At 37.5% G+C, this 14,172-nt stretch overlaps 1 protein-coding gene and 1 long non-coding RNA gene across 13 annotated transcripts in view; one reads left to right on the top strand and one right to left on the bottom strand.

Moving 5' to 3' along the window:
- Positions 1 to 14,172, top strand: part of LOC126213448 (THAP domain-containing protein 5-like) — a 261,788-nt gene that overhangs the window by 80,366 nt on the left and 167,250 nt on the right. The window contains exon 8 of one of the 12 annotated variants that reach the window (XM_049941203.1): positions 2,779 to 4,048. The exons of 9 other annotated variants lie outside the window; for them this stretch is intronic. In XM_049941203.1, coding sequence (XP_049797160.1) covers positions 2,779 to 2,874 — 96 coding nt within the window. In that variant the 3' untranslated portion in view covers positions 2,875 to 4,048. Of the gene's footprint in view, positions 1 to 2,778; positions 4,049 to 14,172 lie in introns of those variants that run through there. 2 more of the 12 variants (XM_049941194.1, XM_049941204.1) reach the window with 2 other exon arrangements.
- LOC126213450 (uncharacterized) overlaps positions 6,994 to 14,172 on the bottom strand; it is a 180,699-nt gene continuing 173,520 nt past the window's right edge. Inside the window, exon 2 of the long non-coding RNA XR_007541173.1 lies at positions 6,994 to 8,615. This is a non-coding gene — a long non-coding RNA (uncharacterized LOC126213450). The remainder of the gene's footprint in view (positions 8,616 to 14,172) is intronic.

Here is a 14,172-nt window from a genome sequence, read left to right as displayed (position 1 = left end):
AGCCACTGCAATTCCCTTGTCAGTGGGGGGAATAATAACACTATCGTCCTTGTTCAGGCATTTTATGGTATCCCTCTCACCCACAGTTAAATTATTTTTTAGTGAGTTTGCACGAGAGAATACTCTTACAGCATCTGTACAGATTTCTTAGGCTACAACTGTGTCCACACTACAAATTCATGCTTTTACCCTGGCTATTATTTCTCATGTAGGCACCACTTTGTTGGGATGCAAATTATCAAATTTCTTTTGTCTATTAGACGACGTCAAAATAACCTTCCTAAGATTATCGTGCAGTGGTCTGTCTATTCTATCCCAGTCACCACTACACAATTTATTGTGAATAGTAATATGGAGAGATATTAACTTTGTGCTTGCCAGGTCCCAGCGGGTCTGTTGAATCTGCTCTCGTAGTAAAGCCTCTTCCATCTGTTTGAAGAAGAAAGAAGATGGTAGCTTGGGCCACACGGTTTACCAAAAACTGACACACACAGACCATTACCTACACAGGGATTCGAACTACCACCCACAACAAAAGTGAGGCATCCTAAAAATGTTTGTCTATAGAGCAAGGAAAATCTGTGAACCAGAGTTGCTTGATGCGGAATTAAAACATCTCACCGATGCATTGCTCAAGAATGGTTGGTTGTTCTCTGAGGTCAGAAGAGAAATCATAGCTGTGCTCAAGCAGTGGTGAAATCTAATGTTTTCCTGCCTTTCATTAAGGGCATTTCTGACCGCATAAGGAAAACTCTTGAAAAAGCGGAACATCACGGTAATCTACAGATGAAGATACAAGATCACCTAAAATCGGCCAAGGATGCTTACCAACTGCTGGAAAAAGTGGGAATTTATAGGATTCCATGTAGTTGTGAGAAGGTGTATGTGGGCAGTACAAAAAGAATGGTCAAAAGTTGACTAGAAGAGCATGAGGGCAATTGCAAAAGAGGGGAGACTGACAGATCATCCAGGAGACCACCACATTCATTTTGATAGGACTCAAGTACTGGCAGCCACAAGAAGATACCACGGGAGGTTATACAGGGAGCCCATAGAGATTGTAAAACACCCCAGGAATATCAATAAGAAGGACGAGGGTGTGAAAATTAATGACGTCTGGATTCTGGTGCTGAAGATGATGTGTACCAGTCTTCCACTGTGAGGTGACAGTAACAATGGATGATGGGAGTTGACAATGGCCAATTGTGCTCGCATATTCAAAATATACGATGTCACGCTATTGCGCAAAAGCAAATTGTTGCTGCAGTCAGTAGTGAGCCATGGTGTGACTTCGACATTCAGTGAAGTTACGATCTCCTATGAAAATGTCCTCCCCAGGTGGGGATGAAACATTGGGTTTTACTGTGAAATCTATTCGACCACAGCGTAATAGCCTGGAATATTTTATTAACTTTGACATTTCCAACCATGAAACTACATTTTACAAAGCAACAAAGCTTGTCACCTATTAGTAATGTTTACCATAAAAATTATATTTGTTTTTAATTATTTGTGTATCTAATTTAGAAAATAGTTGGTGTATTGAGTCATTAGGATGCCTGTCACTAAAGATACAACTTTTAACCTATTATTTTGTATGCTATGAGGTTCTTTCTGTTAAATTTAGAAGTGTGATTCTAACTTCATTATAATATGTAGCTTACATTACAGAATACTCATCTAGTAAATTAGGTGCCCAAATGACCCACAATCATATTTCAAGTATCTGTACTTGTATTTAATATTTTTGTAAAACAAACTTGTCTTTCTTCACTTGATTTCGATGGCAGTTTCTTCCTAGCCTTTTTATGATAGGCAGTTTCCTTGCTACCTAATAATTTTGCAGGGAGTCTAGTGATCTGCACATTACTATACTTCACTCAATCTTTCCAACACAAGTAATTTTATTTAATCTAGTTGTTTCATATTCAAAAAATGTTCGTGTTGAGTGAGTGAGGTTTCTGGCTTTGATATAACAACAATTGAAGAGATCAGAATGATTCAAGGCTAAGCCTAATTCTCTCTAAGAATTAGATTTCAGTATATATAGACTGAGAATATATGTTTGCATCTACTGCTGAAGTGGTTTATTGATTTTTCAACAGATGGTACAATAATGTAAGCATTTTTTAAATTGTTAAAACATATTAATTTATAGAAATTTTCCAAATTTTTATTTCGCTCTCCTGTAAAATTTACTTCTTGTGGTTTAGGCTTGAATCACTCTGACTGCAAAAATTGTGGAAATGGTTTTGTCTCTGTTGGGAAATAGTTTTATCACTTTTGATATGTGTGCATAGCAGTTTTCTCTTCAGTGACAGTTGCAGTGGCTTATTTGGTATCTTAAATATTGTAGTTACTGCTTTCCGTATTTATTTTCCTTATTGGTTTGATTTAAAGTATAGCAAACAAAACTACACATTGTGGTGCAGACATACATCTTTGTGGGGAAAGTATTCTTCTGCGCCATTTTACTAACCATTTCTTGCCCCTAAAAAGAAGCATTAATCTTTACTAATCAGCCCTGTAATATAACATTTCATACCACGCAGGGTGCTTGGGAAATGTAATGTTTTCTGTTTTTAATTGCTGCAGTTGATTGTGCTGCATGTGCTCCATTCTGTAAAACAGTAGTCTACAAAAATACTCTTAATATTCATTAGTTATTAAAATCAGTAGTATGACTTAGTGGCTGCTCAGTGCACTGCTGTTGCTGCATATGACAGAAAATTAAAGGCTGTAGTGTGACTTTGAAGTGCGGTTTTTGTTGTGTTGCAGGAACCAGAATACATAGAAGTGAAGAGCGAACCACTCGAGGCAGAGGAAGTTACTGGTGACGGAGCCACACATTGGGACTCCCTCTGTTTCTGGTGAACGTTTTCCCCAAGCTTCACCACCAGCTCACTTCATATTTCAGTCACTAATGTGACAATAACAGCAGGCTGCAAGAGTCTGGAAATTCACTGGTTTCTATAAAGTAAGGGGGAGGGGGGGGACAACCCAGAAAGTTGTATGTCAAATGTGATGATGTGTACAATCTCGAAAGACATTCAGGAGAATGCAATGTGAAACTGGAGAGAGATTACCTTAATCGGTAGATGCAGTGCAAAACTTCTTTTCCTTAAGCAGTTGATGCATTTACAGGTATATATGATTATCATTACTCCTCTTATGTGTCGTTTTTATTTTTTGTTCTTTGCTCGCGGAAACTTTCCCACTTTTCTGTTTAACATTTACAGATGCCATAATACCTCAGTGAACAGTGTCTGGCAAGATGACTGTGTATTTATTTATTAGGCCTACCTCTCCAAGTTTTTAAAAAAAACAATGCAAGAAACACATTTTGCTACTTTCTTTTATTTCTCAAAATATTTGTCTTCATAATTTATAGACTTCTATACTTGTTCAAACCAATTCAGGAAACACTTTTTGCCAATATTTTGTTGCTACCTTAAAGGACTCTACAGCTTCTAGAGGTAAAAAATCAATTGAATCTGGCCAGCAACTAATTATTTCAATGCAGTTCCGCATAAATTTATCTAGCATTGACATGAAGAACGACACATTTTTCGTTTTCTGTCCGATACCCTTGATGCAAATTATTCGATCTTCATTGAAATTGTGAATAATCTACCAGGAATAAATGTTTTTCACAGCTGACTGACCCTGTGAAATCATATGCGCTGCAGTCTTGGATACACCTAAAGACAGCTGTGTCTTACAGTCCCATGCCAGTGCTCTGAACCGTGTTGCGTACCTTACTAATATATTTTTGAACAGTTAATTTAGATGAGCTTAACAAAATACATTGTTGACAATAGCACAACCTTGATGAAATTTTATGAAACAGTTGTAAAAAAACTCTTTTCAGAAGATGATAGATTACGAAAAGTTGATTAAAATGATTCAAAAAATACAATGTCATCGAACAGAAATCTTCACTCACAATTTCCATGTTTTCCCAAGATTGTTTCTTTGCATGCTCACTGAAATCAGTTAGGCCAGTTCATTAGCTACAATTATTTTAGCAATAATAAATTACAAATTTTAAAACAGTAACACACTAGTTGTTATATGTAAAAAAATATGAACCCTGTTATATTGAAGGGAGGGAAGATTGGTATGTATGTAAGGAAAGGTAATCTTTTTGCAGCAAAAAAAAATCTCACATTTCGTAACTTAATAATGCATGTATAAAGCCTTTGATAACTGTGCCAGGGGTTGGTAAATGTTTTCCTGGAAAAATACTACTGGTGCAGTCTTTTATATATTAAGCTACCAGTAGGAAATAAAAAGGAGCTTTCATGCTAATTTATTAGGTTACATTTAGCTGGAGTAAGCAGAAATAGCATCAAAGTAGTTCTGCAGTAAAAACAGTGTAGATATTAAGTTTCTAATAGTCTCTCTCTCTCTCTCTCTCTCACACACACACACACACACACACACACACACACACACACACACACACACACACAGAGAGAGAGAGAGAGAGATTGATTTTAATAATTGTCCTGACTGCCCTGAAGGAGTCAGTGGACATGTCCCCCCCCACGTTATATTGTAAAATAAGAAAGTCAGAAACTGCTTATTTACTTCATACAGTCACACGCAGCTTCTTGAAACAAATACTGTGGGTGAGCGTGTCCTGTATATGTGATCTGGGGTTGGTGACATATTACCAGTTTCGCTTTGGTCACTGTTGTGGCTTTTTACAGTTATATTTGCTGTAATTTCTGTTTCTAAAGAGAGTTGACACCAGTGCGTAGGAAATAAGGTATATCATCTTGTTTGGTGTACCCTACCTTTGTCTGGCATTACGAAATACAAAAGGCCATTGCCCTGAAAGCTACACTAGAAAAAGATAGCAGAGATAGAAAAGCGTGAAAGAGTGTTACTTGAAGATTTCTGAAATTAGTGAAGAAGGAAGTAATATTGTGTGAAACCTGCGACATAAGGCTCTGTCCACCTTGTTATTCTCAGATACACTAGCGCTACGTACCTGGATTTTCAATTCTACTTGTCTGCTCAATAAATCAGTTATTGTATACATGCCATTTTCTTCCTTTTCATGTATAGTTCACCTAGTTTTTGTTTCTAGTTATCTGTGTGAGATAATGAAGAACCTGCAGCATTCCGTGTCCTCCCGGTGATGAGTTCACATGTTGTACTGAGATGTATCTATTGCCATTCTAGATTTTTTTTCCCAAATTTTGCCATATAAATGTATCAGTAAGGATGGAACAGAATATATTATGTGCTTTCCCAATTATTTTGTGAATGTGAACTGGCCTGGCCCGTTCAGCTGCGCCCCGTGGAGTAAACTTTTTTAATCAGGGCTTTCTGTACATTTTGTGTAATAATGTGTGTGTGTTTTGTAAGTTGCCAAGTCTCTTCTGTAAATATTAGCCAGCAGATTTTAGTGTCTCACTAGCTAATCATATATTTTATGTGATCAATCAGCCACCTGCAACTATCCCTGTATCTTCTTACAGGCAAACGGTACTCACAACAAAAGTAATTTACGTACTAATAAAATAACATAAAATTTATGCCTGATATAAATATTCAGATATTGTGTGTCGGTTTTATTTTACTGTGCACACGGAGAGGCATATTGAGGGATGATGCAAGTCTTCAGCAAAGGTTTTTTGTTATTTATTTATTTATTTACACGCCAAGTTACGTAGGACCAAATTGATGAGCAAATCTCAGAGGTCATGGAATGTGTCAGTACGTGAAATGACAACATAAAAGTAATAACAGAAAAAATAAAAAGTTTGAGCCCAAAAGTGAATCCATAAGTTTAAGTAAATGCAATCAACAATACAACAAGAATCGGCTTAATTTTTAAAGGAACTCAGTGACAGAATAGGAGTGACCCATGAGGAAACTCTTCAGTTTCGATTTGAAAGTGTGTGGATTACTGCTAGGATTTTCGAATTTGAGTGGTATCTTATTGGAAAGGGATGCAGCAGTATACTGTACACCTTTCTGCAGAAGAGTTACAGGGAGTATGATCTGGCCAATGTCAAAATACCCAGGCTCTTGAACAGGGGTCGACAAAAGGTTTGTGAACTTACACCACTTATTGCCTGAACCACCCGTTTCAGAGCCAGAAATATCCTTTTAGAATGGAAAGAGTTATCCCAGCGCAGTATACCATACGACATAAGCAAATGAAAATAAGCAAAGTAAACTAATTTTCATGTCAAATAATCACTCACTTCAGATACCATTCGAATAATAAAAATGGCAGCATAAAGTCTTCGAAGATCCTGAATGTGGGTTTTCTACGACAGTTTACTATCTGAACACCTAGAAATTTGAACTGTTCAGTTTCACTAATCATATGCCCATTCTGTGAAATTAAAACATTGGGTTTTGTTTAAATGTATGTTAGAAACTGTAAAAACTGTGTCTTACTGTGATTTAGCATTATTTTTTCTTCAAGCAATGAACTGCACTATTTGAAACTGAGCCAATGTTGCACATCCTTTACTACCAAGCTAATGTCATCAGCAAACAGAAATATTTTAGTGTTACCCATAATACTAGACGGCATATCATTTACAGAAATAAGGAACAGGTGTGGCCCCAACACTGCTCCATCCTAAAAATGTCAACGAACGAGCTAGTCAGCTCTACACATATAAAAGATTTATATATCCTTGACTTACTGCCATTTAGAAATATTGACGAAGGTGTTACACGTTCTAGACTGACTCGGGCCCTGAAACAACAAAATGTAGCTGTTCTCAGACACCAACACTCCACACCTGCGCCCTCCATCCTGGGGCCAGTCTCCATCGCCGCTGAAAAATCTTTACACCTTCAGGGAGGTAGAAAAAGGTGATATGAACTGAAAACCTAAATGATCACATCATTTACACTGGCATTAAAGAGCCAAACATTAAGTACAGAGGCCAAAGCTGCCATTTCTCTGAGCAAGTCAGGGACTGCACCAGGATATACATATATATGTAAATCAAAGAATGGTTTTTAATTAATTTATTTGGTTTTGGCTTTACAGTTGAAGTATTTCAATAACTTACATAACATGCTTCAGCATTACATGAGGTGTAACAACATTTATTTACATGCTTCACTTTTGCTAAAACAGGCTGCTACAACCTTTTAATTTTGGTCCAGCCTTACTTAATTCATATAAATGATTTGAACTGTCAACAAGTAAAACTGATGAGTTCAATTTTGATATACTTCATTTTAATTTTGTTCAGTACCTGTATAGTTCCCATATACTAAACCAATTATGAATAACCTTACTGTAACAAGTGTCTCATTTCACATACTGTAGATTTCAGTATATCCATTGTGTATGACAAACTGCAACTGATTTAAATTGGCGTTTACCTGGTAAGAAATATGCAACTGAAGAAAAAATTACACATTTGAAAACAGCTTTTCAATTAACAACAGTTCTGAGTTAATTAACTGCATTAAAGATCTAATAGTGCCAGGCACAGCAAAGTTTGCTTCCAAAGACATAGTAAACCTCTACACCAATATCCCCTGGACAGATACTCACACAATAATATAAATAGCTAAGCAGTGCAGAAATTCATGAACTCATTATGTTGCTGGAATTGGACATCTCACATAACTATTTTTCATTTAATGGCAAGTTTTACATGCAAAACAATGGTCTGGTGATGGGCAGCAGCCTTGCTGACATATTTATACATAATCTGGAAGAAGACTACTACTTAACACACCCACAATTTACTGACAAAATTATGTACTATAAAAGATATGTGGATGACACAATAATACTTTTCAATGGTCCAAAAGAAGAAAAAAATAACCTAGCACATGAAATGAATAAAATGCACCCAAATATTAAATTCACAGTTGAACACCAGATCAATGAAGGAATTAACTTCCTTAACATGACTATCTCCACTCACAATAACAAGCATACCTTCCAAATATACAGAAAACCCACTACCAGTGATGTTACCATTAAAAATACCTCATGCCACCCGAACAAACATAAAACTGCTTTCTTCACGTCATCTGTGAACCGTATGCTCTGCACCCCTATCAGTAAAGAAGATGCATGTAAATGAAAGAACATGCTTAAATCTATAGCCCAAAATAATGGCTATAATGCCTCTTTGATAAACACCCTAGTTGAAAAGAATCCAAAGTAAACTCAAGCAATCACCATTACAAACTAAGAAACAAACGCCAAAATCGGTGTATCTTCCATTCCTGGTAAAAATGTCATATAAACTTGCAAATCTTTTCAGACTGCACAACAGAAGTATCCTTCCACACTGAAAAACTACAAAATAAAATTGTTCACAGTAACAAATCCACTGGAGATTGGCATATACAAACTCACATGCTACTGTATTTCCTTCTTCATAAGGCCAAAGCGGGAGAAATTTTGCAACCCGCTACAAAGAACATATGGATGCCCTTCAACTCAAAAACTTAAGTCCAGTTTTGCATCACATGTTGCTTATCATGAACACTCGGTTGATGATATCAACGACAGTCTTTCGGTGCTACACATTGCTGAGAAAGGAAGAGAGATGGACCTCCTTGAACAGTTAGAAATTTTCATCCATAAACTAAAATCATCCCAAAACCTCCTGAATCAACAGTCAGTCAACACAAAACCTTTTCTCCCAGGATATCCTGGCACCAGAACAATAAAAATGACAATAATTCATCTTCCTACATCAATCTTGTTCTTGGCGTTTAACGACTATTATATTCTGTAACTTAAAAGTAGTTTCTAATTATGTATTAAATATTCATCTCTTGCTGTTTACCTTTTGTATGCAGCTAGAAACATTTACTGAAATGTAAAATCTGTACTAGTAAAATTTGCACCATAATACAATGCATCTCATGCCAAAGACTATTATGTAGTATCTGTCAAATCCATATTTGTAAAAACATCAAATGTTTACATCCTGTGAGCCTGTGTAAAACCAAGTGTAGCTACATACTGTTTATTTGTGTACATAGCTTAATAATGCATGTTATAACAAGCAATCTGATGTGAATACCGGAAGGCAGTGTACTGTAAGTACCTATAACATAAAATAACTTTCAGATTCGTAAACGTTTCATTGCCGATTACTAAATTTCCGACATTTCTGCGAACAGCACCAGCACTGCATCTAGCTACACTTGGTCCACAACAATGTTCCTGTACACCTCCATCTGAAGATGAGGCTCGAAAATATGTTCAAGGTTGAATAAATCTTTAAAAAGAGTGACTGGTTGCATATTTATTACCAGATAAATGCCAATACTTCAGTCTTTGCTATTGTAGTGTATCATTTTACAAGTTATACAGATGTAATAAACTGATATTAAAAATTTCTGTTAATAGTGGCAACAGAATTGGAAAATCACATTTATGGCAGAGAAATATCTCTTAAATATATATATATATATATTAACATCCAGTCTTATATAATTCAACAATCTGCATTTAATTTGCATTTCAATTAAAAATTTGTGCTTACCAAATGTGCCACATCATGGAAATGACACAAATGGTGATGACATCTCGCAGAAGTACATATGTGAGCAAGCACTAATGAGTTACGCATATCACAAGAAATGTTACACAAAATGACAATTTAAGTTGTAAAGCAAACCTGCATGTGATTCAAGGCAATACAAGCTTATATCAAACACACACACTTGACACAGGAATAAAATATTACAATAAACTTCCAGAGAAATAACATTAAATATAAAATCATTTGCTAGCGCAGTTACTGAATGTTTTTAGCCACTAAACAGAAGAAATTTTTTATGAACACTATGTTTAAATCTAAAATCCAAATTCATATATGTTGCAGTGCATATGGTTCTCTAAGCAAAATAAATAAATTAAATGCATAAAAACTAATTAGAAATTTAATTTAACCAGCTTTTACTACATCTTTCACTGTCCTGTTAGAGTGTTTCATGAATACATACTGAAGTTGATGCTCTGTAGATTCAAATACGTATGCATAGCAGGAACCTTTTTTTAATAGCATTAACACATCCAATTTACACTGCATTGAAAGTGAAAGAAAAAAAAAATGAAGTCCACATTGTTATTCACATATCTGTAGAAATACGTAAAGGGGTTACATTTTGCTTAAAAGTATTAGAACTTCAACATTTCTCTTATTGTCAATTGTATGGTGGCAATTTTTCACTTCCACTCACAAATGGCAGTCAACAGATTTCAACAAAAAGCTAAAGACAATATATTGAATGTAAAATGTCATCACTTTTTTTTCTAACACAAATATTCTATTTCCCATATTAATATAACATAATTTTATTGAGTATGCATGTGAATTTAGTGGTAGTGAAATGGCACAGCAGGGGGTGGGCACGACAAGAGTGAATCTGAATGTAATGTAAAACATGCTGCCTCATCTGGAACATGGCAAAATTTGAACTCAATGTTGTATCTGGTCAAGAATGTGCTAAAAGCCAAGTTAAAAAAAATGTATATGTAGCTTGATACCAGGTTAATGTATATAAATAAACAAAACAAGTAGCCTTGTTTGTTTTTTCATACCTTGAATTCAAAATTTAAGTAGTTTTCCACAAGAAAATTATTCCTTTGTCTATAAGTGACATTACTTTGACATCATCTCCTCCATCTTTGTTCCTCATTGTTCCCATAACAGCTGAGTCACAAGATCCCTCTCAGCATATTAAATTGGAATTCAACAAATCTGTCCAGCCTCACATTTGTGATCTGCCATTTGGCAACACTGGCAAATTATGCAGTGCAGCACACAGCAAAAGAAACCTCAAGTGCACGCTCAAAAATTGCATAATTGTGTTTCTCCACAATTTGAGTAGGTATGTACTCACTTCATCACTGAGCACATGGCTGGTATACCATCTTGTAGACATATTCAGGCAATTCCAGAGCATAATCATGACAACATGTAGACTGTATCCTCCCCACTATTTCAGTAAATGAGAAATCTTACTGAAATTGGTGATTCATGCAGTAAATATGAGTGATGAAGTTTTCACTAAACTGGTCTCCAGGTATTGATATAGCAGGTTCCTCAAGTTTGCAGTTAACAACAAGTTGAATGAGGTGATGTCACAACTTTTTATTGTATGTGACATTTACTTAATCCAAAAGTTAGGAGTGATATATGAACCAGAAAGTAGTGCAAGGTAATACTGTAGGTCCAAAGTATGGATCTATGCTGTATACATCACTGTGTGTCTTAGTTATTTCTTTTGGTCTAACAATGGGACAGAATATCTGGTCTAGATACTGGGGAGGAGGCAAAAAGTTAAGTACCATTGCTGGTAGAGCCTCTAAAGCATGAAATACTAAGTGCAGCTTTTGCAACTTATATGCATACGTAGGCAAAGAAAAAAAACCATTGTTGGAGAATATCCAGCACATACGAGAACACAAACGGTCTAACACTCAGGGTTCATCCCCACAGAACAACACATCTGCGCACATCTCGTCTGCCCAAACAAAACATAGTGTGTGGAAAGAAGATTGAACAGCTGACTCAAGTCTCATGTGCCAGATTTGTTGCAGTCTGGTGTTTCTTGTCAGTGGGCACAGATAAGTTTAACATGGCAGGTACACGCCACTGCTCTAAGGAGTTGATTGTTCAATTTATTGATATGTATTGGAGATGCACAAGCTAATGGAAAATCACAAGTTTGAGCTTTGCAAATGGATCTGAGATTTCTTCTCGAAAAGGTAACAGTACTTAGTAACCGATGGAAAATTATTGAGTAAAACAGAAGTGATATCTCGAATTCCCCAAGGAAGTGTTTTAGGTGCTCTACTGGTGCTTCTCTACATAAACGATTTAGTAAATAATTGGAACAGCACTCTTGATTGATTGGAAATGATGCTGCCATTTAACATCTAGTGGAGTCATCTGAAGATCAAAACCAATTGCAAGATGACTCCGAAACAATATCTGAATGGTGCGAAAAGTGGCAATTGTCTCTCAATGAGACCAAGTGTGAGGTCATCCAAATGAGTACAAAAAGAAACCATTAAATTTCGATTACATGATAAATCATACAAATTTAAAGACTGTCATTTCGACTAAATATCTTGGAATTACAATTATGAACAACTTAAATTGTAATGATCACACACATAATGTTGTGGGGAAGGCAAACCAAAGACTACAATTATTGGCAGAACATTCAGAAGATGCAACAGGTCTACTGAAGAGATTGCTTGCACTATGCTTGTTCATCCTCTGCTAGAATACTGTAGTGCTGTGTGAGGCCCTTACCAGATACAATTGACAGAGGACATCGAAGAAGGGCAGCTCGTTGTATATTATCGAAAAAGTTGGAAGACTTCCCTCAGGTGTTGCAGCTCAGATGGTAGGCTGCCTTTGTCACAGACGGCAGCCCTATGTACCAGGGTGGTCAGTACTGTTTGTCTTTGTGCTGGATGGTGGCAGCTTGTTGCATGAAGGTATAGATCTGTGATTTTACTGGAAAAGAACTGGACGCTGCCACAATCGCAGTCCTCAAAAAACGACTGAATTTCGCCAACGATCCCGAAACGAGACATTATCAGTGACGTGGAAGAAGCAGTATGAGGGCTTCCAAACGAGGGAGCAGAGGAAGTCAGACGGGAAACTTGCAGAATAATGGACAGATCTCGATTGCCTAAAAATAACATATCTGCGGAAGAACAAGCAGCTCTCCGGTCCCTTAGAGATGACCCTGATATAACGATCCTACCAGCAGACAAAGGGAACGCGACAGTGCTGTTTAGTACTGCCGAGTACCGGCAGAAAATAAACCTTCTGCTACAAGACGAGGCCTACAAGAGGCTGAAGAAGGATCCAACCCCGACGATGAGTAGAAAGACGATAGCTCTGCCGAAGAAATCGGACTTACGAGGGCAAATGAAGAAGCGACTGTACCTGAGAGCTCCAGTGATACCACGCATCTATGGACTCCCCAAGATCCATAAGAAAGGGGTACCTCTGAGACTGATTGTGGACTCCATCAACTCTCACAGTTACGAACTTGCTGAATACCTAGCGACACTGCTCAAACCCCTTGTGGGACACTGCAGCCACCATGAGAGAAACTCAGCCGAATTCGTAAAAATACTCAGGGACATGTGACTACAAAGGGAGGACCTACTCTTGAGCTTCGACGTGACCTCGCTTTTCACGAAAGTGCCTCTTCAAGACTTCTTGGCACTTTTAACCAAGCATTTTCAACCACAAACAGTCAGCCTCTTCGAACACACACTAACAACCACCTACTTTCAGTGCAACGGGGAATTCTTCGAGGAGATCGACGGTGTGGCGATGGGCTCCCCATTGGCTCCTGCGATTGCAAACCTCTATATGGAACATTTCGAGGAGGTGGCCCTTCAAACTGCCAGACAGAAACCGAAGCACTTCTTCCGCTATGTCGTCTTTTGTCGTGTGGGGACATGGCAAACAGGCGCTAGATGAGTTTCTTGAACACCTCAACAGCATCCATCTGAACATCAAATTTACAATGGAAATAGAAGAAAGTGGATGCCTCCCCTGCCTTGATATTTTAATTAAGAGGAAGGCAGATGGATCACTAGGCCATGCAGTACATAGGAAGAAGACACACACAGATCTATACCTTCGTGCAACAAGCTGCCACCATCCAGCACAAAGACAAACAGTACTGACCACCCTGGTACATAGGGCACTCGCCGTCTGCGACAAAGACAGCCTACTATCCGAGCTGCAACACCTGAGGGAAGTCTTCCAACAAAATGGCTACAGTGAAACGCGGATCAACAGGGCGCTGAAAAGAAAGAAGGAAGCAGTGAGAACCCCAGAAGAAAATAATGAAGGAGAAGAAGATAAACGACTCGCGTTCCTTCCGTACGTGGGTCCGCTCTCGGCCAAAATTGCACGACTTCTGGGAAAATACAAGATCAAAACCATTCTCCGACCACCACCGAAGACGAGGGAGCTCCTAGGTTCTACCAAAGACGTACTGAACCTTAACACACCAGGAGTATACAGTATACCGTACGAATGCGGAAAGCAATACATTGGGCAAACACAGCGCTGCATATCTAAACGCTGCAAAGAACATATCAGACGTGTGCAACTAGGCCACACAGAAAAATCAGCCATAGCAAAACACAGCATCAATGAAGAA

Source organism: Schistocerca nitens, chromosome 11, assembly GCF_023898315.1.
Source record: "Schistocerca nitens isolate TAMUIC-IGC-003100 chromosome 11, iqSchNite1.1, whole genome shotgun sequence".
NCBI classification, from domain to species: domain Eukaryota; kingdom Metazoa; phylum Arthropoda; class Insecta; order Orthoptera; family Acrididae; genus Schistocerca; species Schistocerca nitens.
Note: the sequence above shows the minus strand (reverse complement) of the source record. Positions and strands in the feature narration are given on the sequence as shown.